This window comes from Parasteatoda tepidariorum, chromosome 6 (genome assembly GCF_043381705.1).
Source record: "Parasteatoda tepidariorum isolate YZ-2023 chromosome 6, CAS_Ptep_4.0, whole genome shotgun sequence".
Classification (NCBI taxonomy): domain Eukaryota; kingdom Metazoa; phylum Arthropoda; class Arachnida; order Araneae; family Theridiidae; genus Parasteatoda; species Parasteatoda tepidariorum.
This window is the reverse complement of record NC_092209.1, coordinates 44362694-44389368: the sequence shown is the minus strand read 5'-3', so window position 1 is coordinate 44389368 and position 26675 is coordinate 44362694. Positions and strand designations below refer to the sequence as shown.

Below are 26675 nucleotides of genomic sequence, written 5' to 3'. Positions count from 1 at the left end.
CAATATAGTGATACTTTTTCAATGGAAATTTAACATCTTTTAAGAGAAAGCTTTAAAGTGCAATAATGTGAAAAATTTCCTAGTTATGTACTCAATTTATAAAGTAAAAAATATAGAGGTGCATTTACATTAGTGGAAAAGTTTAAATATCTAAATAAATGTTTATTGCATTAAACATTTATAAGTTATTTACGCATAGTGATATAATAAGTACCTTATTTTGAAAAACATCCCTAATCAGCAAACAGATAGATTCCAAATTCCCACCATATATGGCCGGCTGTTTAATATTGTCAATAACATTTTGTAGTGTCTCTAAACAAGCAAGTACAACACCATTTTCGGTATCTTCTCGAGCAAGAGAAAAAAGTTTAGGAAACAACATGTTAAGATACTTCTCCAGCGCTAAAAGTAGAACAAAAATTTTTGACTTTGAAATTAGCATGTAATTTTGTCATAGGCAGAGATTTTAACATATAACAGTACAATTATTTAGTTTGCAACAAGATACAGAAAAAAAAATAGATCTTACAACCTAATGAAAGCTCTTATCAAGAGTGAAAGCTTTTATTATGAGTATTGAGCAACATTTAAAATATTGTCCTTACAAGATACTGAAATTTTCTCGATTATTATTAAAAAGAAATAAAAAACTATATCAAACTAAGAAAAGTTCTTTTAAAAACATTAATTCATAATTTTAAATAGAAAGATAAATTTTAGATAATTATAACATAGGTAAAAATATTTCACAAAGATAGAAATTAAATATTTTTGGATTGTTTCAGTGATAGAAAATTCTCAGTAAAACTTCATTAAATTTTTGAGAAAAACTGATTGTAGTAAAAAAATTTTCATAAAACCAGAGCTTTCTCTGACATAGGAAATTTTCTTAAATACAAATCTGATTAGGTTGGCATTTAAACCAAGTTTCAGAAAATACATTTAAAAAATATAAATAAGCTTAACAATATTTTATTGTATAAAGAATTAAAGTTTAGAAAATTAAAAAACAATTTTGTTTTGAATTACTAAACAAATAAATAAGCTCTTCCTCATACACACACACACAAAAAAAAAAAACAGTTTGTCTCAGAATAGCAAAGACATTGGTGGGAAAAAAAAATGTTCACTAATTAAAATGGTAGAATATTAAAAAAAAAAAAAAAAAAAAAAAAAAAAAAAAAAAAANAAAAAAAAAATACGACATAAAAAATCTGAAAATTATAATCTGTTCATAGTGCTTAAAATTGTCCCCAAAAATTGCATTTAGAATTACAATTTTAAAAATTTACGAAAAATATTTGAACAAATACTGAATTTCAATGAAGTACTGCTTCAGTGCTATATTGGTACACCATCACTAAGATAAAATACAGGAACGGTAAGAGATGATTAAAATCAGACAAGAGGTTGAGTCATATCAAAGAGATAAATATATAGTTAAAATAGTTATATATGGAGACAAAAAATTCAAAATTAATGATTTCCAAAAATGGTACAGCAGCAAGGTCATTAACAAGAGCTTTTTTTTTTTAAATGATGTAGTAGCTCTCCCAATAGTCCAGGTCAACAACTGAAACACATTTATGGAAGATATTATATCAAGAAAAATAGTATCTATGGGCTTCTGTCAAGAAATAGTTTCACAATGGGTGAACAGTGAAGTTCTTAACATAGCCTTGATGTTCTTTGAGCGGATGTTTGAGTGATCGATAGGTTTGCCCTATGTTTGACAATTTTTCATCCTATGTATATTCCCCCAACTGTTAACACAATCAAAAGGTTGCTTGAGGTTCAAAATTTTACACAGAAAATTATTTATTTTTTAAATACAATTTTTACAATTTGTGGTTTTTAAATATTTTTTTTTTAAAATTTAATTTCATTACAAAGAATAACTCTTACAGTTTTACAATGCAGTTCTGCATAAAATAGAAGCAAACTGGCATTTATAAATCTTTCCCCTTCATGACATTTGATAATTAACATAAAAATAAATTAGCATATCCAGTTGGTTAATTACTCACCAACTCTGCACTCCAAATTTGAAGTTTCAACATGAATGTCGTTTAAAGTAATACAAAACTGCCCCATAGCAGCAATGGCAGTTCTTCGAAGATCATCAGACAAATGTTCAACAAGTTTCTTTACTTCTTCATAACAAGCTTCAAGATATGTTAAAAATTGTCCTCTGAAAAAGTAAAAATTAACTGAAAACAAGACTCCTTAAAATATTTTTACAATTTAGAAGAAAAAAAATCATTCGAAATTAAGAAAAAAATATTTTTTCAAACACATAAATGTTTTAAAAAGTAGTTACAACACGATATATAACAAATAGTACTCAACCAACACAATCTTTCAATTTGTGCTTTTTCATAAATCCAAAATACCAATCACCATAATCAACTGATTGAGTTCTGCATGTGCATCTGCTTTAATAGATTAGATTAAAACTAAATCATATTTTAAAATAAATCTATTTTTTAACAATTGAAATATTAGCAGGATTTTCATTTATTATAAGCAAAAAATAAGGTATAATTGATTGGATGTGGTTCATGCTCAATTTAGTTAAATTTTGCTTTACAAATGAAAATATGTACTATGAAATATATAAAATTATCTCCTAAGAAATAGCTAAGGGGAATCCTCATTAAACAATTTTTAAACAGAAACAAAGCATGTGTTTTAAATCAAATGAAAATATACATACAACTATACATAATTATCAATTTTGACTAACCTTATATGTAAAATAAAATAAAAACTTAGTACAATTTATACATAGAAGTTAGTTTTGAAAATCAGCTTTAAAAATATTCAGATTTCAATGGATAGTGGATATCATTTATAGGTGATTTTAACTTATGGCCTGTCTCATCTGTTCTACCATGTAACATTGTTTTTAAAGAAAAATAACTATGAAGTATCTAAATATAATTGGAGAACTTAAATACAAACCAAACAAAATTAAATAAATAAAAGCATGTCAACAAAAACAGTACTTCATGGGACATACTGCCCTGCTAACATGCTGGAGCCTTTCTGTAGTCAGTTGGATTATGTATTTTCTAAATATAATTGTGTTTTTCTGGATTTATCTTTGAATTTTTGAGGTATTGTGTTATTATTCTTATTTTGCACTACATGAGGCCTCGGGACACAGTTTTTGATTGAACCACCGACTACAGAAAGGCTCCAGCATGTTAGCAGGGCAGTGTGGACCCTGAAGTAGTACTGTTTCTGCTCACGTGCCATTTTTGAAATTTCATTTGGGTTTTGTTTAATTTCTATTTCATCCAATATTTATTGAAATTGTGTACAATTTTAGTTTCATGCTGCTTTTAGTGCTTTTCCATTTTGACTTATTGCATTTGAATTTTGGTCTTCATTTTTGGTTAATTCCATTTTTTATACTTTTAATGGATATCAAAATATAATTAAGAGCTTGCAATTCTAAATCTGTATCTGTTTAACTTATTAACTCCTAAAAATGCATCATAAGCTCAAAATTTATTCCATATTATTTTGAGATACTTTTTGAAAATTCATATTTTAATGGCCCCATATCAAATGTTTAGTCTTTTTTAAAGTTTGATTAATACTCGGTTATGCCATTGTTCCTTAATTTAATCAGTTCACAATCATTAAGCAAATATTTGCTCATAAAATTGCAAGAATACTTCTTCAAAACTTCCTGTAATTTCAGATTTGTTAACATTTAGAAGAATTTTTAGTTCTCAGCAAATAAATAAGTAGAAAATTCCAGGTTGCTATTACAAAAATGATTGAAAAATTACTAATTACCATTATATTAATTCACAATTTAAAGGTAACAAATTCCTTAAAAAAAAAATAAACCTATTTTAATAGTTAATCAAACAACTTACTTTAATTCAGCACTGATCTCTTTTAAGGCAACACAAACACTTTCCTTCTCATCTACATATGAATTTTCTACACTGTACCTGCAAATAATATTGAAAATATAATAACATCAGCCTTAATTAATTTTATACACATAATTTAACTTATAAGCTATTTATAAAAAAAACTAGTAATTTCATTGTAAGATTAATTTGTTATATTTAATTTATTGTTAGTGCTTAAAAGCAAAAATATAAAAAGTTTTAAACACTAAAAACTACTTGGAAAGTAGTGATATAAATTCATTAAAAAAGTAATTTCTTCCTACCCAGTGATATCATCATCTTCTTCGTCATCACCTTCAAGATTTTCCAAATTTGTATCACTCATATCACCATTTTCAGTCTCTTCTTCCTCTCCATCCTCAAACAATGTAAAAGCATTGTTTTTGTCATAATCAGTCTGATAAAGAAAAAAAATTTATTTATTGCAAATAACAATAAACTGAAACAAATAATAATCTATAATAAAAAATTATATAGACAAATAAGAATAATATTTAAAAAAGAATATTATTTAAATAAAAATTATTAGATTAGTAATATTTAAATAAGTTTTTATAGCAAGTTAGGCAAATTATTTTGATTGTAGAACCTTTCAAAGATTGCTAAGAGAAATAATAGATACAGTAGAACATCAAACCATTGTTCTACAATCCCACAAACCATTGTTCACAAACCGTTTCTTTGTGCGCATGATCTCATTTTGACAGTCCTGTGTTAAATGATTTTCTTATGTTGATAAAACCAATTTACATTATATTTAAAACTAGCTGGGGAGGGAAGCTTCAAACAGCTGGTTTGATGTATATGTACGAGTCCACACTGACACCAAAATTTACTTTTCCTTGATATAAGCCTACATATTAAATCAATCATTTGTCTATTTGCTTTACAAAATTTCTCTCTCTTTATTTAGTGTGTTCTTTTCTTTCTTTTTTCAGCAAACAAAATGAAAACATGAGCTAACCTTGCATAGATCACTGAACGAGCAACTTTCCTTGAAACCATTCATATCTATTTTTCACTTCACCATTACTTATTTTTTGTTCTAGCACTATAATCTTTTTTTTCTTTTAATAATCTTGATTAAACTTTTGCCAGCATTTCAATAGGTTGGAGAGAAAATGCTAACTCAAGCAATTTAAATTCAGCATTAGTACGAAGTTTGTTACACAAGCCAGGTTTAAGTGTAATCAATCCTATTTGTCAGGACTTTAAGAATAAGATATAGTGTGGCTAACAAAAGGAAGATAAATAAAAGTATTGAAACCATTCTTTCATTGCAGTGCGACATCATTACTAAATCATTTTGTCATATTAGTTTTTAAAAAAAGAATTTTTATTGTTTTTTTTTTTTATGTTTCAAATAAGAAAAGAAAGTTTAATTGATGGAATTTAGTCCATTGATTTTTTCTCCAGACAGATTTCAGTCCTCAGGACTTGCTTGTGGAGTAGTAGAGATTCAAAAAATGGCAGCAGGAGCTGAAGAAAAAGCTGATGAAGAGCTTTGATTGAACTTACAGAAAATGAAGAATAATCTGTTACAATTGTCACAGACTTATTATTTGCCTTGAGAGGAAAGTATTGTGTTCAAACCAAAATTCTCAAATAAAAAAATGTATTTATTTATCTTTCTTTATGTAAAAATTTATGCACTAAGCATGTAATTTTATTTATTAAATTTTTATTAATACTTATAGTAAATTTATTAATTTTCATTTTCATATCTTAATTACTTTTCAAACACTTTCAAGTCGCTATTTGATATTTTATGATGACTCATATCCATCTTTTGTAGTGAATGGTCCCTTGAGAAATGATTGGTCAAGGTTCTCTTATATTACTAAAAAAATGTAACAAAACACTAAAAGTAACAAGCAAATTTAAAGAATGCACATCTTCAGAAAAAATACTCACAGTCACACTTATTTCCTCATTTGATTTTAAAGTGGTAATCATGCGCTCTATTACTGTAGGTAAGTAAGGAGCCATTTCTTCATGGAGAACACATGAAACAGAAGAGATTAAAGTGTAACTGCAAAATAAAAATATGTATGAGTAACACAAGATATTGATAATATTAAAAAGTAAAAAAATTAACTGTTAACAATGAAGATTAATTAAAAATAAAAATATTCATTAGTAAGTGGCATTAAAAGTTTAACTAATATAAAAAATGAATTAAAGTTACAAATGAAAATACTAAATGAAATTAAATTAGTATTAGAATATTTTTATAAATTAAAAAATTTAATCTTTTGATAAAACTGATCAAAATTATTGTCGAAAGATAAGGTGAGTTATTTTTAAACAAAGTAATATACTCTCAAGTATTTGAAAATCTAAAAAAAAAAAATTATTTTCTTAATTGGCATAATTTAAACGTAACATGATTGATATTCGAATGAAAAATATACTACACAAAGCTTAAAACATAATTCATTTGTTCCTACAATATTTTCTATAATTAAAATTAATTACACACCTTCAAAGTGGCAACAAACAGAAGGTTGTAATGGAAAAATAAACTGTTAACTTTATTTATTTTACTTATTAATTTTTGTCTAATCATCATCTTTTTATCATAACTGCCAGCATGGATAGGAAAAAATCTAGTAGATTATACAAAATATTATAAATTTCATGATAATTGTTGCATAATGTATTAAATATTTTACACATAGGGAGTTTTAGGGATCTTTATTGTAATCAAAATGGAAAAACTGCAATATTTTCCAGTTATGATTTAAATATACTTATAATGTTATATATTATGTTCACTCATAATTTAGAATAGTAAAAGGCATTTAATTCAAAGACAGTTAGAAGATTTTTTTTAATTAACTTAAAAAGGAAGTTCTAAATAAAAATAAATTGAACGAAAGTTTCAAATTGATTTCTCTAAATGTGGCATCCTTCATTATGTATTAGTAATGTTTATTTAAATATTTAGGTAAGCAATAATCTATTTCAATAAGGATTTTTTTTTTCTTTCAGAAACCTATTCAATTTTAGGAAATATTCTAAAATGTACAAAAACCAGGAGAATTTTTACTAAACCAGTAGACCAGGTGAAACTGGCTGAATCCAGTAGTCTACTGGAAAATCCAGTAGATTTGGCAGCTATATGTTTTTTTGTTTTATGCATACTCACTTAATGTTTCATGGCAGTCATTTACAACTTTAAAATAAACTATATTTTTGTTCAAATATATATGATGATTTTTTTTATTTGAAAGGATATAGAAAGGAAGATGAATTTAATTACCATGATCTGCGAACATCTGGATCGTCAACCTCCATCATAAGATGAATGGCACATTTGACACATTCATGTGCCACGGGTTTAAAAGTTTCAGCCCCAACTGATCTAGCAATAATAGCCAGAGTATCTAAACAAGAAAATAAATAAATAATGAGCATTAGAAACACAAACACTTTCAAAACAGTCAAACCCTGCTATTGTGAATCGTCTGCAGATCCAGTAATATAAACAATGGATCACTAAATCCAAATATTTTTTAGGAATTATTGAAATTTTTTGTTTAAAAAAGTAATGTGGTTTGAAAATGAATTTGTTAAAAAATTATTTACGAATTAAATAGATAGCAATTCAAACTTTAAAGAAAAAAACTTGTTTGCTAAAAATTAGTTTTAATTTTAACAACATACAAACTAAAAAAGTTTTAATTTTCTTTTCTACAATTCAGAATTTTCTGTGTAAAATATATACAGTAGGGAACCGATTATCCGGAACGATCGGGACCATCGCTATTCCGGATAACTGATTTTTCCGGTTTTCTGAATCGCTACAAAAAGCCGTTTTTTTTATTGTTAATCCCAACTAAAAAAAAATAATTTTGGAAATAATCTTAAAAAGAAGAAAAAACGATGAAGTAATACACTAATGATTATTTCCAAACTGATGGTAAGGTAAACATCTTTCAAAAAAAAAAAAAAAAAATCCTAAAATCTTATGAGGAAAAAAAATAATTTTTTTTTAAAAAAAAAAATGGCGGAAAAATTTTCCGGTTTTTTGGTTTTCTGAATTCCGGATAACGGGTTTTGTACTTTATATATATATATGTATATGTGTGCATACAAAAATTTCATTTCATTCCAGATAATTAAAGAAATTCACAACTAAAAGTTTTATTACTCAACCATAGGATCGTAATCTTGACTATTAAATCTTAATAAATGGCACCTCAGATACCTTCTTGATATGCTCTATTAGTGGTGAACACATTGTAAATTTGAGAGGATTTGAATTGCTTTTCCAAGTTACCAAGTCAACATGATTTTTGAAATCTGAATTTTTTAATAACATTAATTCACAAAGGAAAATTAAAATTTGAAGAATAATTGTTGGAAAAAAACAAACAGAAAACCTTAGAATAGCAGAAGAATAATTATGTTTTAAAACAATTATTGCTCTTTCCATTAAGTAAAAAGACAGAAAATTATACCTATAGCTTGTATTTGAAGGGGTCTTGTTTCTTCAGTATGTTTGTCAGCAATGAACCTCTGAAGATGTTCCATCACAGGTTGAAAATATGGCACAAACTCAGTCTTGGCAGAAGATGCTTCAAAAACAAATAAAAATTTTAATTATTCTTTATCTGTTTTAACTATAACTATTTAATTTAATAAAATATATATATATGGAAAATGATTTTTATGCATTTTACTCTTTGGGTAAATTAAAGCAGCAATTGACAGGTTATAGATAAATCCAAAAAATTCCAATTTTGTTCCAATATTCATAAAAATTTAATTCTTTCTTTAATTTTGACACAAGGTAACAAAACAAATTTTACTAACCTCGTCAAAGAAATAGGGGAAAAAAGTTACTTGGATACCTTAGGGTTATAGAACTCGCAACAATCTAAAAAAAGGCAGACTGGCTGATAGGCGCCTCTGAGATTTCTAGTCAAATTCTGTCGCAGTTTCTAAATTATAGATCAGCAGTTCCCGAATGGTATGCGGCCTGACCCTAGGGTTTTGTGATAAGTTCACAGGAGTAGGGGATCTGAGAGTTAGGAATTTTTTTTAACTAGCATAACCGCCTACCTTAGGAATCAAAAATTAGGAACACTACATGCGACAAAATTATACGCACCCATTACAAGAGTAAAATAAAAATTTAACTATTAAATAATAACATTAATAGATATATTTAAATACCTTATGTAAATTAGTAAAAAAAATTATAAACACTATCTTTTGTTGGAAATTTATAATATTAATATTTGATAATTAGAAATACCGGTATAATAGTTAAAAAAAACAACCACTACCTATTAATATATAATTATTCTTTTCCAAATTATAAAACACATGTAAATATTAAACTACATCATAAACAAATATTTCTAATGAAAATGTTTCAATACTACAATACATTTTTTTTAAAAATAATAATACTAGTTGTTTAAGATTCAATTGTGAAATGATCTATTAGTTTAGTGAAATGATCAGCAACAGCTATTGGAATAGTATTTTTCAATAAAAAGCTACTACAAATTACTTCTGCACAATAATCACAGGAAGCGCGATTGCGACGACCAGAACAAAGTATTGGTTTAAAAGCAAAAATACTGCAATTCTACGAAAATTCGGATTTTTTAAATAAAATATCAGAATTTCAGATTCGATTTAAAAATTAGGAACAAATCCGAAAAATTCTGGACAGTTGGCAGCCATGAACTAGTTATTTTAGAATCATGTACATTAAATAAAGTTTATAAATATTCACAACTTATTTAATATTTCTGTTATTTTTATGAAATTATTTAATAGAAATGCTAGCGATGAAAGAAATTTCAAAACAAGTTTTTTTGTAACAGTAATATAATGAATGAATTATTAAAAGAATATGCATTTGTAAAAAATTCCATTAATTATTTGCATCAAATAAAAATAACCAAATTCAACAATAAAGAAGTACGTTATCTGCTAACTATTCTCTTCCATTAATTATTTGCATCAAATAAAAATAACCAAATTCAACAATAAAGAAGTACGTTTTCTGCTAAGTATTCTCAACCTTTATTTTCTTTCTTAATTTTTATTTAACAGAAACCATTCAATAATGGATACTTCAAATCATTCATTTTCACTTTATACATGCACTAAAATCAAATTAAGAACTAAACTAGATGCTGCTCTAGACCTGTGAATTCAAATGTCTGACATAAAACCCAATTATATAACAGATATTGATAAGATGAAAATATATCATTCATCATTTATTCCCTAAATATTTTCAAAAAAATTAATAAAATTTAGATCATTACATATTTTCACAATGATTAATCTTTTGTTATTAATTGCTGATGAAATTTATTGATGTCTCGGGGTTCCACCAAAAGAAAGTCGATTATTTAGGGTTCCACAGCCAAAGAGATTTAAGAACAGCTGATCTAGATTGCTTAACTTTCGAAACTGCAGGCCCTTCCAACAGGGTTGGGTTTTTGACGTCAAAAAGTGGTTTTTGACATGACAAGGGTATAATACTGGTTTAAACCGTCAAAAATGTCAAAAACTGAAGTTTGCCAAGAAAATATATAAACTTCAAAACTACCAACAGTTGCCATGCATTATATTGAAATTTAATTATACTATAGGTAATCAGCAGGTTTTAAAATATTTTTTAATTAAAATTAAGGTAAAATAACAGATTTAAAATCTCAGAAATTTATATTCAAATGCATGTGCAGAAAAATTTTGCACAAAAATTGTTTAAATATTTATATTTAAAAAAAAAATTTTTTTTTTGATACTTAAGAAAATTAAAAGTTTATTACTATGCATTTTTGACATATAAGGAACATATAACTAATATTTATAAGGAACTTACAAGTTATGTTGTATAAATACAAACTTGATACAAGTGTATGAAAAAAAATTTTAATGTTATACCGAATATCTTTATTATCCAGTATGTTAATTTGAATTTAAAAGTAGTTATATTTATGAATAATGATAAATATAATTCATATTGTTTATTATATTTATTTATAATTATTACACTTATCATTTTAAAACAATTTTTATCTCTTAATTTTTTTTTCTCCACTTGTATTAAGAATACAAATAATGCATATCTTGAAAGCAAGAAGTAATTATTCAACAGCTGAATATTTAGATATTCAACAAAACTATATAGTATTCAGCAAAATGAAATTCACAAGTATTTGGATAAACTAAATTTTCAGCATAGTAAATGAATAGGCTGAATATACTGTAAATCGACACTAACTACTCTGTGTATTTAACAGAAAGCACTTAAATTTGTATTGTCTTATGTTAAAAAGATTATTAAGAAGATTTAAAAGAATATTAAAAAGATTTTTCTTTAAAAGAAGATGTCTAATGTACAAAACTGCTAATGTTTATCTTTAAAAATGTCTAATTTTTAGTATAATCTATACTATACACTAAATTTGGTTATAAATAAATTTCTTAATAATATCACTGCAGATTTTCAATAACACATGAAAATGAATACATAATATTACAAAAGATGTGAGTTTTCAAAAGTACAAGATTTTGGTTACTATTTAAAATATAAGTGTTTCCTCAAAATTTTAAATTTATTTTTTCTAGAACATATTTAGAAACACTATCCTTTAAAAAATATATAAATTTTATGCATTAATTAAAATTCACATATGAATATAGGTTTTTGACATTTTTGACAGTGAGGTTTTTGACGTGACGGTTTAAACCATGGTTTAAACTGTCAAAAACTGTCACATGTCAAAAACCTGCCAACCCTGCCTTCCAACAAAAGATTTTCACATTTCAGGGATCATTTTTTTACTATAAGTGGTTATCTAATTAAAAATACAAACAGGTTTCCACTCAATTTGCAGAAAAAAAATCCGACTTTTCCAGGTATACCAGGTAAATTTCAATGAAAATTGATACCATGTAAGATATATTTAACTAATCTCAATAACTGATTACTGTTGCTGACAATTTTAAGACAAGTTGTTTTCCAGGTATGATATAGGAATATTCCAGGTTTTTGTAAAAAAAAAATGCAACTTTCTCTGATTTTTGGAGTTTAAATAAAATTCCCTGACAATTCCAGGTTTTCCCTGACCCGTAGGAACCCTGTACAAATTATCTACCTAATTATTCATTAATTTATTTACAAATTTTTAGCTATTAAATGTAAATAAACAAAATAAAGAATTTCGAAGCAAAAGTAGATTAATATCTGAGCTATTAAAGTTTTTATTAGGAATAATCCATCAGCCACATCAAAGAAATGCAACACCGTAATATGATCCTCAAAACTATTCTAGTTTCTCATTCTATTTATTTATTTCATCAATAAAAAATGAGTTTTTTATAAATATAACTCAAGTATAGTTACGGTTTTGGCTGAGCAATTTTGCTGGCACAATACTTTTTTCCGTGGAGATTTACGCATCCATATGTGCCATAACTTAATTTTTGTGTCCCCTCCACGATGTTTAGTGTATTTGACGCACTATAATGCATGGGCGGAATCAATGCATCTAACGATGATTATGGATATGTAACATTATATAAAGTAGGACATGGATTTTTGACACAAAGAGACAGCAAAAATTATGTGTATCGAATTAGGCAGGCTAGGTGGAAAGTGTTATGCTATACATAAAAATATAATACCAACTAACAACTAATAGAAAAATATAAACACAACCATAACAACTTACCTACAGAGCCAATAGATTCTACTGCCAGTTCTTTGACAGTGACAGAATTTTCTGTGTTGATGGTAAGGAAAGTAGTTAAGCAGTGCATTAAGTTAGGTAAGTAAGGCTTTATATCTTCTGAAATAGTATAAAAAAATAAATAAATACATTATTAATAAATACATAAGACATAAATAAATACATAGATAAATACATAATACATAAATAAATACATAGATAAATACATAATACATAAATACGTTAGTAAGTTTTCTTTTAAATGCATTGTTTGTTTTTATAATGTTTTTGTGGCAAATTTCCTTTTTAGTAAATTTTATAAATTTAAGTAACAGTTATTAAATAAGAAATTTAAAAAAAAAAAAAAAAAACTATTTTTACTTTTTGAAATAATTAACATACATTAATTATAACTCATCAGAGCACATATAGTGAGCTGTTGTTTTAAATAAAATAGATTTCTACATTCAGCATACAAAAATGCAAATATGCCCATATTTTAGGAGTTCAGGAGATATCAAATATTCATTAATACTTATTAATGTTAGCATTAACATTTTTTAAGTTTCTTCATTCCTTTTATATCCTTCTCCCTTTATATATAGAATGACTGTATGAAATGAAATGATCTTCCAGTTTAAGCATTGTAGCCTGGATCTACAAATAAACAGTTCAGTAACACTATCAGTTTTCAGAAACGCAAAGATAATAGGTTCAAGTCATCAGTGCAGAAATTAGCAGAAAAGTAAATTTAAAAAATAACATTTCCTTGGAGGACAGAAAAATTAATAAATCTTCAGTTCCAATCGATTGAAGTCCGAGAGATTTTCAACTTTATTTGAAGGCAGGAGATACACCAAAAATCTAAAGTCAACCAAAAACTGTTGGATTGTAGGTGTGTTTATATTTCATTGAGCTGTAACACTGTATTTAAAACGTTGTAAGAATGTGAAGACAGAAGTTTTGAATTATTTAAATCACACATATCTAATTGTCTCTTCCCAAGATGCTAAAGCATAAAAAGAGAATGGAACAGAAACTTGAATCACTAAAGCTTATAAGTGATATGCACAAGCAAAATACATAAAAACATGAAACAAAAGAATCACACTAAAGAATTATGTTATGTAATTTACATAGATACACCATACATACCTAAATTTTCACAAAACCTCTCAACAGCATAAAAAGTCCTCACTAAACTAGGTGGCTTTTTATGACCTTGTTGTAACAGAACACATGTTTGTTGCAGGAATTCGAATAAAACTGGCAATATTTGAGGGGCAAATTTACTTATATCAGGCTGAAAATGGAAATAAAATTTTTTTGACATCTAGAAAATAAATATTTTACAAATGCATCACAATATTTTATACCAGTAAGAGCAAATTAATTTAAGTGGGCATAGCCACAGAAAAAAATCAACCCAATAAAAGTAGGTTTTTCCCAACCCTACTGAATGAAATGGAAGAAGCTTGTTATCAAGAAGAAACAAGTTACTGGAAGAAATAAATAAATTTTTAAGCAGTTTATAATTATAATCTAGCAAAAATAGTAGCATCAATTTCCAAGCCATTTCATGTAATTTTTAATAAAGTAAAAACTGAAAATTAACAATTAAAAATTTTGAAGAAAATAAATTTCAATGTTTTTTTTTTTTTTTTTTTTTTTTAAAAAAATAACTGTAGTTCTTCAAAGTCTTACTTAAAGGAATATAGCAAAACTTAATTTCATAATTATATAAAGAGCTATTTAAACAATATAATAAAATAGTTTTATTAGTATAATCAAATAGTACTTAAATAATATAATCAAATGTTTTAATAGTTTATAGAATAATTTTATCAATACTTCACAACTCATTCCAATTTCAACTCAATACATGGAAAAATTTTATATGACTATTGCATTAAAAAAATTTTTTATTAATTAGTTAATATTTCCTCATACAAATATATAATTGAAATTCGTAGCCTAGTTCAAGATTTTCTTAATTTTAAAGTAAGGTTTCAATAATCTTTAAATAAAAACACAATGAATATGTCGCTTTAAATTTTTGAACAAGAAAAATTTACGTGGATGATCCCTCAAGTCACAATTAAAAAATTCTAGTACATTATTGCATTGTTGATTAGGATCTACCATTTTTAAAACCACAAGAAAGAGATGAATCAATAATAATTGTTAAACTACAAAATTCCATCTCCTCAGCTATGCTCAATATATCATTCTAGAAAATTCATTGATGTAATACTTCTTAAATAAATGAGTTTCTTTTCTAGAAAAAGTCAAATAACCCATTCATAAGACCGTGTACACACTCTAACTCAATTGGAAATTTAGAATTAATAAAATCTTAGGGAAAAAGTTAGACATTTCTACGTTATATGACAAAGTAAGAAATTTATTCATGTAATTCACATGTGATTTAGTCAAGACTGTACTCATGAGAAGGGGTTTGGGACTGATGAGGACTCTGCCAAAAATTGTTTACAAAACATATTGTTTGTTTAAAAAGTTTTTTAAAAAAAGGAAAATTCATAGAATTTCTTTATATCCATATAAAAACTACAATTTTGTTTAAATAAAATATAAAAATATAGCTCTTTGTTAGGCAGAAGGAGCCCATAATAAATTTTGCTCTGGATCCCAAAAGAACCTTTGTTCAGCCATGGCAGTGGTTATTTTTTACACTTCTCTGTTGTACGGAACCTTTCAAAGGGCTGGGACAAAATTGGGTAGTACCCAGTGTTACCTTGAGGACAGAGGTTACCGAAACATAACAGAACGGTGTTATCATTGGACTAAATCTTTATTGTTTGTTAAGGTATGAATATTTAGTCAATGTATAAATTACACCAGAAATAATTTTCGTAACTGCAATGACCAATAAATAAGACATGCTTAAAAACAAAAGAACAGAGTGTTGATATGGTAAACCAAATTTATTTTCACAAACGCCATGAATTAATCAACAAGCCAATATGGTAGCTCTTTTTTCCTGACTAGTGAAATCAATAGTTTGACTAGAAAAAAATAGATCTAATTTCGACACAAGCAAGATACCCAGTCAAGATACCAGTTAATTCCATGCTCCCCTATGTAATCCCTAAATTGAAACTATCAAATTTTGCAGTTTCTATTAGCATTATTAAAATGAATATATGGGATTAAGAATTCAAATCCTTCGATTCTTCAAATCTACTTTTAAAAATCTGCATTTGTTTTTCTTAGAAAAGGGGATTTTTAGAAAACACAAAACTCTAAATATAGGATAAATAAGACAAAAAACTAAAAATATGAAAAGAATTATTTTTTTTTTTAATCTGGAAAAATACAAAACCTGGAATGAGTGGTACAACTGACTCTTAAATAATATACATATATATTTAAAAATTATGTATAAAACAAAAATCAATGCCGTGAAAATATATATACAGTCAACCCTGCTTAAAGGAATACCATTAGTTCCAGCTAACTCTATTCGATTAAGCAAGTTATTCAATTAAAAGGCGAGTGTATTAAGCGCTAAGGCTAACAATATGCGATAACAAAATATTACATTAACACCATGGCTGACCGGACTGTATGGTGGTCACATTCTGGGTTCGAATCCTGGACAACACATGGACGTTTTTTCATTCTCTTTTCTGTACTATTTACCCTTCTTACTGTGGGAGCAATGTTGGCCCATCTAATATGGTGCCCCTGAAAGAGTGGTCAACAAATCTGCTCTTCTGATGCCCAAATAAGGAATGTCAATATCCAGGAGGGAATTGGGGAAAAAAAATTATCATAAAAACAATATTATCTCCTTAAACGCTACATTATGCACTAATGGAAAAATAAAATTATGAATACTAAACTAACATCAGTGGGTTGGAGCATTCTGATGTTGATCAACAGAGCGTAAAAAATCCAAAACAAATATTTAAGTTGATATATATTTAAAACTGGCAATTTCAAATTCATATTTTTTACTACTGGGAATTATATAATGCAATGACAGAGAGTAAGAAAGAGTTCAAGTGTGTGAAATAAAATGAAAGTTTCAAGACTATACCTAACCTGTAAATATTCAGCATACTGTCCAATAGCATAAAGAGCACTATTGCAAACACACGAGTCTGGATCTTTTACTCCTTGCTCAATTATTGGTAGAAAACTTGGCAGATACCTAAATTATTGCATTTAAATTTTAAAACAAAAGTTTGATATTTACAAAAAATTTTCCTTAATAAGATAGAAAGCAAATGAATAAGTTCCAATATCTGAATAATTTTCTTTCAAAAATTATATTATGAAAAATAGGAAAACTGCAAAACATTGCAACATAAAAGCAATTACTATTGAAACCACTTTAAAAACTGTGGAAATCATGTAAAGCTATACGCTTCCGGTTGCTAAAAGAAAATAAATAAATACAAGTTTAGATGACTTAGTTTGAAATTCTCATTTTTTATACTGAATTAAAAGGGTTCGGTCTCTTACTTTAATCATTTAATTTTTAACAAGGATATGACTATTTAACTTTTCAATTTAATTTTACAAAAAATCAGTAAGTTTTTAGGCATTTATCATAATAAATAGCATTAAGTCAAGATGGGTTCGAAATTAACTAATTAACAGTGCTTTACCACAAAAGTAATCAAATTGTTAATTTTGTAAAAGGTTTTCAGTCCATTTTTGAATAAATAATTTTCCTTCAAAGATTTTTTTTTTTTCAATTTTAACTCTCTACGGGGATTTTAAGCTGTAATAAAAAGCAAAACTAAACACCTGCTCTAAACACATTAATAGTTAAGTTTCAATTTAAAATTATTTTAATTTTCATATATGAACCCCTGGCCCAAGACATACAACACTAGTTGCTGCAGAACTCCATTCAACAGTCTAAATTGACACAATGACAGCAGGTCTATGCTATGTAAAAAGACTTTTCTTTTTTTAACCCTCTTTACCCTATGATTTAGCAGAACTTTTTGAAAGATCACAAACGCAATGAAAACTGTTGATAATATGCTGAATTGAGTCTAGCAGGAACTGTATGCAGTGTGACCAAGGGATCACACATAGAACACTTGTAATAGCTGTAAATAAACTTAGATCAAGGAAGAAATTAGATTAGTTTCTATACTTAGATAAAAGAAAAACTTAACTTTAGAACTTAACAAGCATATGTAAAAACTGTTTTAAATAATGAAGAATATAAAATAATTTAGATTAATCCTTATTCAATCTATTCAAATTTAAAAAAAAAAAATTACTTTGCTGAATGCTCAATTGAATATTTGGCGAAACATTAGGAAAATAAAATATTTGTTAAATGATCTGAATAGACCAAATAATGGTTACATCCTTAATGAGAAATATTTAAGAGACACAAGCAAAAATTGTAAAATCAAAAATTGTTTTTAAAAAAAAGCAATACTTTTCTCTAATGTATTCTGAACAACCTTCAGCAATAACAGATAGTGCAAGGAAAGCTGCTTTCCTGTGATGAGGGTTCGGGTGTCCAAAGGCAGGTTTTACGTATTGCATCTATTTCAATTTAGAAAGAAGAAAAAATTATTAATACTTTGACATTTTAAATATTAAGGGCATAAATAAATTACACGAAAATCAACATATAGTACAGTAAACTCTTTTTAATTGAAAACGAACCAGAAAATGTTTAATTAGCCAAAGACTATAATTATTTTTTTAAATATAGTTTAGTTTAAAGATAACTATGAATGTGCTTAAAATTAATATATTTACAAAAAAAAAATTTTAAAGTCTTTTTAAGCCTAATTAATGATAGATTTCATGTTAAGAATGCCTTTGTTAGAGGTCTTAAAACATTCTTCTTTGTCTTTACTTAACTGAAAAGCAGGCAATATGCCATACTTTTCAGCTAAACTACTTCTTATCCTCAAAAAACTACTTTTTTATGAATTATACACCTTTTCTAAAACACTATCCTATTATACAGTGTGCTAAATAAGAAATAGACCACACAGAATAACTTTTGATCTAATAATAGTTTGAAGTGGTGACCTCAAACATGCTAATTAATTAGAGTGGACGATGTTTTAAGTTTTGAAATCATACACAAAAATGAATTGTCTGAGTGTACATAACATTTTTAAAGAGATTCGAATTACTAACTCTCAAAATATGGCGGGGGGGGGGGNGGGGGGGGGGGGGGGGGGGGGTTAATAGAAACCTAGGAAATATGTTCCCTATAGTTCAGTCAGAAGAGTGGTTTAAAGTTTGGACATTTTAATGTTAATTTATTTTTTTGAGTATTTCCACATATTTTGAGAACTTATAAAGCAAATTGAAAAAATTTTGCACATAATTTTAAAACTAGTTTATCTAAAGATAATTCCATGCAAAATATAACTTTTAGTAAATATTTATTACTTTATTTAATAATAGTCAAAATAATTTTGAATCATAATGTACAAAATTTTTTTCAGATAAACAAATTTTAGAATTGTGTACAAAATTTTTTAAATTCGCTTAACTAGTTTTCAAGATACGGTGATATTTACAACAAAAAAATTTTAACATTAAAGGGTCTGGTCCAATATCTGGATCACTCTCTAGACCAAAACTATTAAGAACATATTTCCCAAATTACGACTACCCCTTCACTTTGAGGGTCAGAAATCCAAATCCATTGAAAATAAAGGTACATTTATTCAGAGTAAGTACATTATTGTGACTGATTTTATAACTTAAAATATAATCTCCACTAATTAATTAGCATAGTTGAGGTCATGCCATCAAACCATTAAGATTGTTTCCTAGAACGGAAAGATCTTATCATTCTATCAGAAGTTACTTAGGGTGTCCATTTCCATTTTTTACTTTACCTCGACATTTCGATATACAGTGATAACAAATGAATTAAAATTAATATAATGAAGACTGAAACATCGGATCTAATAGATCCAACTGTATTTATACTACAATATATTTTATCAGCAGAAAAAAAATTATAAACAAATTAAATTTTTTAACTACCATGCTTAATTTAAAGGAAAAATAGTTTATGAAAAAGCCTTGAACTTTAACTTATATATGAGTATTAGTTAAAACAAATTTAAAAATAAAGAATTATTAAATGCTTTAAATTCTAACAAACAATAGCTAATTAAAACTAATATTTCTCAGTTATACATTTTATAAGATATTACATCAAACACTAAATGATATTTATAACTATTCAACATATAACACAACTATAATATTTATAAACAAGAATATGTACTTACTATCAAAGGCATTAACTTAGTTGGAGGCAAATGTAAAGCCATTATATCAAGAGCCTAAAATAATTATGCAGAATTAATAAATAAATTCAAAATAAAAAGTAATAAATTGTAATAAAGAAATCGGTAGATAATCCAAAATCAGCTGAGAGCTTAAAGTTTTTCTTAGTGTTAAACGATTTTCATTTACATTCAATGGTTAAAAAGACAGCAACAGCTGTTGTTATGACAACAAATTAATCATCAAATCAGATCTTGTTATGATAAATACTAACATTATGAAATTCTTGATGAAGTAATGAAGACTATCCTAATCCCTGAACTTATTTACATAGAAGCATAACAATAACAAATGCTCCAAAATGAATAATTCAATTTAACGAAGGAAAAAATTAACGTAACTCAGTTCTGAATACCTATTCACAAAGTGGCCCAGGTTTGATTATAAGACATATTTAAAGTCTAAATTTGCAAAAATAATGATAAGAATAAATCAGTAAATAGAAGTCACATAATAAAGGAAACTTTTCATTTATTGTGCGAAGATTTATTTTGGTACTTCGGAAAACAAGGAATTTTACAGCCCTATTTTTAGAAAGGACTTAAACAAGAAATAGAGATAGAAAATATAAGTTATTTATTAAAAATATAATCATTAGGATAACTTTTTTTCTTACACGAGATAGTTGGTTGAATAAGAATGGATGAAGAGTTTTAAATAAATTGTTGGTTTAATGACAAAAAACCTATATAAACTCAGTCATTTTGAGCATAACTAGATTTTATTGAGGGATGTTTTAAAAACTCCTTTAACTTTTATTTTATTGAAGTTGTCAAAAAATAAACAATTTGTAATATTTTTAAATACCTTAAATTTTTTTTAAAAATGCCTCCACAATTCAATATGTTTAAAAATAATATGGAGATAAGCAATCAAGAGAAAAAATATGAGAGGTTCTTCATAAGTTTTACCACAATACACAAGTAGTTAAAACCTTGGAACTATAAACAGAATATGTTAGCAATGATATTGGATTTAAAATTATTCAAAAAGAAAAAAAAAAATGTTTAGTGAACATTTTTAAGACAGTATATTTTTGTAACAAAAATGGCAAGAAATGAAGGAAATGGAATTTTAAAAGTTTATAACAATATTTCAAAATAAACATAAATGTAAATAGTGATGTTTTTCACAGCTAATATTTGGTTAAGAGTTTTTGATGGGACAAGTCACTGTAAGATAAAATATCTCAATAGTTTTAAATGTCAAAATTAATCAATTCAGGTAATAGAAAATCAGTTTTAATATTTAATATAATTTCGACAATAAGTCAAGAACCCAAGTCTTAACATTCTAGCAAATGTCAATGAAACTTAATTAAGGAAATAAAACCTTTACAAAAAATAAATAAATAAAATAACAATAACATGTATTAAAAATTTCAACAAAAAAAAATTGTGATTGCTTCATTACTATCACTGGCTACCCATTGGTCAAATGCTTATTTTTTTTTTTCTAATTTGACTCCGATAAACACCAAAACATTTCAAATCATGGGTTGCAAAAACTGTCTCAATTGTTGTTAGTCGTCGGATTGGTTTTCAAACCCTGGCTACATACGTGTTTCAAAACGTCACAAAATACTTTTCTATCTTCAGTATTCATATTTATATTAAAATCACTTTCAAGACAGTAATTATAAGTTAATAATAAAAATACTTTAAATTAATATTATGTAAATACATTTAGAATGACTGCTGGGGAAAATAAAAAGAAAATAGGAATCCTAAAAAAATTATCGAACAGCAGCAGTCGCCATAGCAACGCATGCACACTGTTTACTATTACTCTTGAACACAGCTGAAAAGTGTGATGATGTCCGAATAAAGTGTGTATGCCATCAAACCCAAAACAAGACCCATTTTGACAATGGGTAAAAAAAGGCTATATACAAACCTGACCAGCAGCAGAAGGAAGCGAAATTTCCAATTCTTCATAATCAACATCATCAGTGTCACCAGGACATGGTTGACACATTAATGGAAAAAGAACTTCAAGCATTGGTTGAGCTAATCTTTGTTTGATAATAGACTGGAAAGAAAAGGAGCTATAATTAGGAAAAACTTTGTTTTATTTTGTTCTCAATTCTTTAAAATTTTAATTAAAGTTAAGTGAACTACCTTCTTCTTCAGCTTGATTAAATACGATATTATGTGCACAGCTTTTATTCTTAAATCGGCATCAAATTTGTCAGTTGATGCAATCTGCAAAACAAAGTCAATTATTTTCAAACAAAATTCAAGAAATGTAAACTATCAAAGCTACTTAATGAAACAAATAAGGTTTTAATTTTATACAACAATTCAGAAACTACTAAGGATATCAATAATATTCTTTCATAGTTGAATAAAATATTTTAGTTGAATTTAACTATTAATTTGCATTGAACAATATCAAAATAAATCTTTGGCCAAAATAAAGACCTCAATTCTCCAGTTTTCTTTGAAAATATTGATACAAAAGATATTACAAACAGATTTCATAACTTAGAACATCAATTACAAAATTTTATTTTATTGCTATTCGTATTGAATTTGTGATTTATATTTTAGAGGTGGGTTATAGCATTATGGTCAATAATTAATCCTTGTAAAAAGAAAAATTATAGGTAAAAAAGCATATAATTTCAATAGGTTATGCATTTTCTCAAGTTCAATCAGTGAAATCTCTTCCTTATCGAAAAGATAATTTCTTCCATTGAACTCGAGAAAATGCATAACAAAAAACACACCTGAGTAAGAAAAAAAGGCTTAATTCATACATTTTAAAGGTAATAAACATCTGTTGGCAGGTATGCTGTAGATAGTGACCATTAAATTTCAATATAACCGTTAATTGTTATTTCACAGCTAATTATCACAGATTGTGAATAACACCTCTAAAATGTAAAACATTAAAAAAAAATTTTTTACATTTTCTGTTAAGTGAAAATTAAAATAATTTATACTTAACAGAAAAGACAGACAATAAAAAATAAAAGGATTAGTCAAAGTTTACTAATATTGTTAGTCATATTTTACTGCAATAGACCAATGAAAGTATCTTACCATAAGACACAATTCAACCAAGCCTTTCAGATGAGGCTGTAGAACAGCAACTTCAGATTCAAGCAGTTCATCAAATATTTCAAGACTTTCACAAGCCTTGGCCTAAAAAAAAAAATTATATATAATCTACATTAGTAACTTGCAATGCTAATTCATAAATAAAAAGCTAAGTAGCAATATTACATTCAATATTATGGATAATAAATTCTATTAAAAGAATGGTTAGCTACATAAATTTCAGCTAAGGGGAATTCTTGGCAAAAAATAAGGTACAGGAAGCGTAGCCATATTTTTAACAAAAAATAAGCACTTTTTAAGCACTCAAAAATATTTTAGGCAAGTTTTTTAAAAATACAAATATCATAATTACGATTAGCCCACTAATAAAATTTTTTTTTATTATTTAAAAGTTCCTATATATATATATNATATATATGTAATCAAAATAATTTTCAAAGATTTTATACGATTATGATAAAATAACTAGTTTCTGATAAAGAACTTTTTTCTTGATTATATTAACTACCATATAAACAATTTATGCTCAATTTAAAATATTCCATGTTGAGTGGCCCATTCTATTTTTGAATAAATAATTACTATGCTTAACTATGTAAAAAAATTTAATTTAATCCAAAATTATAATTAGTTTAATATTTAAAAAAGTTAATGAGTATATTTTTCAGATTTAAATAAAAGTTATTTATAAACACATATTTAACAAAAAATATATTGAATATTGAAAAAATTATTGAATACTATTGATCATACTGAATTTATAAAAATATGCAAATTAAGCAGACTAAGAAAACTTTAATAAATTCATATTACTAATGTAAATAAGTGAATGATTCCGATTAAATTTTTATTAAAATTTGATACCTGGTTTAGTATTTCTTTAATGAAATGATTTAAAAAATTTCAATGACTTTGAAATGCAATGAATATTGAAGCTAAACATTTTTGTAACAAGTAAATTATTATATGGTCCCTTCACTCATAATCTTTAACAAATCTGAGATAATTGAATTCCTTAATTCAATTGTTTTTAAATCAAATTACCAGGAGATGAATTAAAGTTTTTTGGAATTACAAATCCGAATAACGTAAGATTTGATGCAGTGTTTAAGATATTGAAAAGCCCTCACTCAATTTCAGATAGCAGAAAAAAGAAAATCAAGATTCTCTGACAAAATGCACATAAAAGTGTAGATTCTAGTAGAAGTAAAGATAATTATTTTCCAGTTTAAATCTTTAAAAAAAAAAGCAGAACCGCAACACCCTATTGAGGGCTAGGGGTGTCAACTATATTTTATTTAACATTGTATAAGAGATATTTACACATTTCCAACATAAAAATAATTCTTAAAAATTACGTACTTGGTCAATGGGAGCAAGTGCTTTAATAATATTGATGATGTTTGGAATTAAAGCTTGAAAAATATTCTATAAGAAAAGAGAATTCCATCATTAATACACAGCATTATTAAAAGAAAAATATAGAACAGAGAAAATATAACTTGATTAGAATGATCTTTAAAACCTGAAAAATAAAACATATATAGATTTCAACAAATAAACCTCCCGTTTACATATGCAGTTTCCATATTCATATTTGCTTATGTAAAACTTTGAAAAAATTTCCTTGAAAATATTAGAATTTTTAACTTAACCACACAATACTTTACTATTTACTAATTAAAGCTGGATGTAGGAACAAGCAATACAACACGGAAAAAAAAAAAGAAAAAATTTTTTTTAAAAATAAACAATTTTTAATAAAATTTTATTAAAAATAAATTAACAATAATAAGAGTAAGACTCTTACTAATAAATTTAATTGGTTTTGCCTTTTACAGGGATGCAGGGGCGTTAATGCTTATTGAAAATTTCAGCAAAAGAACAAGATTTTCCATTTAGCAACTGTTCTAAGAGAGCCCAAACTTTAGTGTACAACAGAGCAAATGAACAATTTTAAACTGTTGTTTTCCTAGTTTATACACTAAAACAGCAGATCTTTATCTTCAAATTAAGCCAAAAGATAAAATGTAAACTAAAATATATATATTTATAGAATATCTAATAATTAAAGCAGTGTTTTCACTACAGCGCGAGAATCTCACATATTTTTTTATATTCTCGCATTAAAAAATGATTACCGCGAGAAATTCGCGCATTCTATAAACCAATTTCAAAATTTGCGAATTTCTCGCATTTTGAAAAAAATTTATCATTTGCGCCATTTAGAATAAAATCAGTTTCACCTTTCTTCCTGGATCTTTTATTATTTTCAACATCTGCCCCATTATCTAGCTTCCCTATTTACCAGTATTGTTCAGAACCTTTAAGAACAACAGAACACCATCCTTCAGAACCACGAAACTTCTTTCGGAACGCATTTCTCTGCAACCACGTGTTTCTTCATGTAAGATGTTCAAAGTTCTTGCTCCTTATTGTAAGATGGACAAATACCTTGTAAAGCCAATATCTTCTACTCCGAAACGGACAAATGAAAATGAAACAAATGTAGGTAGAAACGATCAAAACGAAACAAATATGCATTTGAGCAACCTAATGAGAACAGCTGATGAAAAAGTAGATGTAGAACATTTTCCATATGATGATGCAGCAAAAATATTCAATGCTTTAAAAATTAGAGGATGTTAAAAACGCATTATAATTAAAGAAATTATTTTATACTTTGTGTGTTTTTTTTTTTTAATTTTTGAAATCTCACTTAACTTTTTGAAATCTCACCCTGTTTTTGAGAAAGGGTGAGAAATTCTCACTCATTTTTTTTCTGAGATGAAAACACTGTAAAGTGATAGAAAGAAATGAACATGCACACACAAATTAAAAACAAAATTAGATAACTTCTATCCTATCAATAAAACAATAACTTGCTCAGATTTTTTTTTAATTGTCCTATCCCGTCAGGAGTAGAGATATAAGAAAGTAAAAGTAATTACATAAAAGGCAATGAAGCAGACAGCAACTCTCGACTTTATCTTTTACACACAAGAAAAAATTAACTTATGTTGGAGAAGATCTCAAAAGCATAATTTCATTTAGCAATATATTGTAATAGAAATAGCAGTATCCTGAAAGACCAGCATTTTATCCAATTTTATAATTACTGTTATTGAATTAAATTATTAATGCTGTGTGTTATCTAATATTATGTTTATATTTAAAAAATACTGGTTATTCAGATTTAAATCTGGTTTTACAATCAATCTGGTTTTATAGTTTCACCTAACTTACAACATTTGACAAATTTATTCATATAAATTAAACAAACATAATAAAATAATTTTAGGAATTTTTAACAAAAAAAGAAAGAATTAAATTATGATTAAAAAAAACTGATACTTACTAATTCTTCAGTACCAATACTACACACCATGTGAGTAAGACACCTAAAAATAATATTTTTTAGAAGAAAAAAATCGCAACGGCTAACAAATTTGAAACAAATATAAGAATTGAGGTAGCTAAGAATAAGATATCTTAATTTCATTATGAATTGTACAATAAAAAAAGGACAACAGTAACAAAATTTTTTATTGTAATAAGGACTTTTAAAAATAGCTTTAGCAAGTGTTTATAGTTATATAAATTTCATATCACTTCATTTATATATCACTAATTTAATA

At 26.3% G+C, this 26675-nt stretch overlaps 1 protein-coding gene across 1 annotated transcript in view; it reads right to left on the bottom strand.

Moving 5' to 3' along the window:
• The window catches only part of LOC107440346 (importin-4), a gene marked incomplete at its 5' end in the record, with an annotated part of 46248 nt that overhangs the window by 9085 nt on the left and 10488 nt on the right, over positions 1–26675 (bottom strand). The window contains 17 exon segments of the mRNA XM_016053252.1: positions 215–405; positions 2031–2194; positions 3897–3974; positions 4202–4335; positions 5853–5970; positions 7204–7327; positions 8405–8521; positions 12653–12769; positions 13805–13952; positions 16718–16826; positions 18081–18190; positions 19915–19968; positions 21869–22003; positions 22093–22176; positions 23020–23121; positions 24400–24465; positions 26396–26438. Coding sequence (XP_015908738.1) covers positions 215–405; positions 2031–2194; positions 3897–3974; positions 4202–4335; positions 5853–5970; positions 7204–7327; positions 8405–8521; positions 12653–12769; positions 13805–13952; positions 16718–16826; positions 18081–18190; positions 19915–19968; positions 21869–22003; positions 22093–22176; positions 23020–23121; positions 24400–24465; positions 26396–26438 — 1894 coding nt within the window.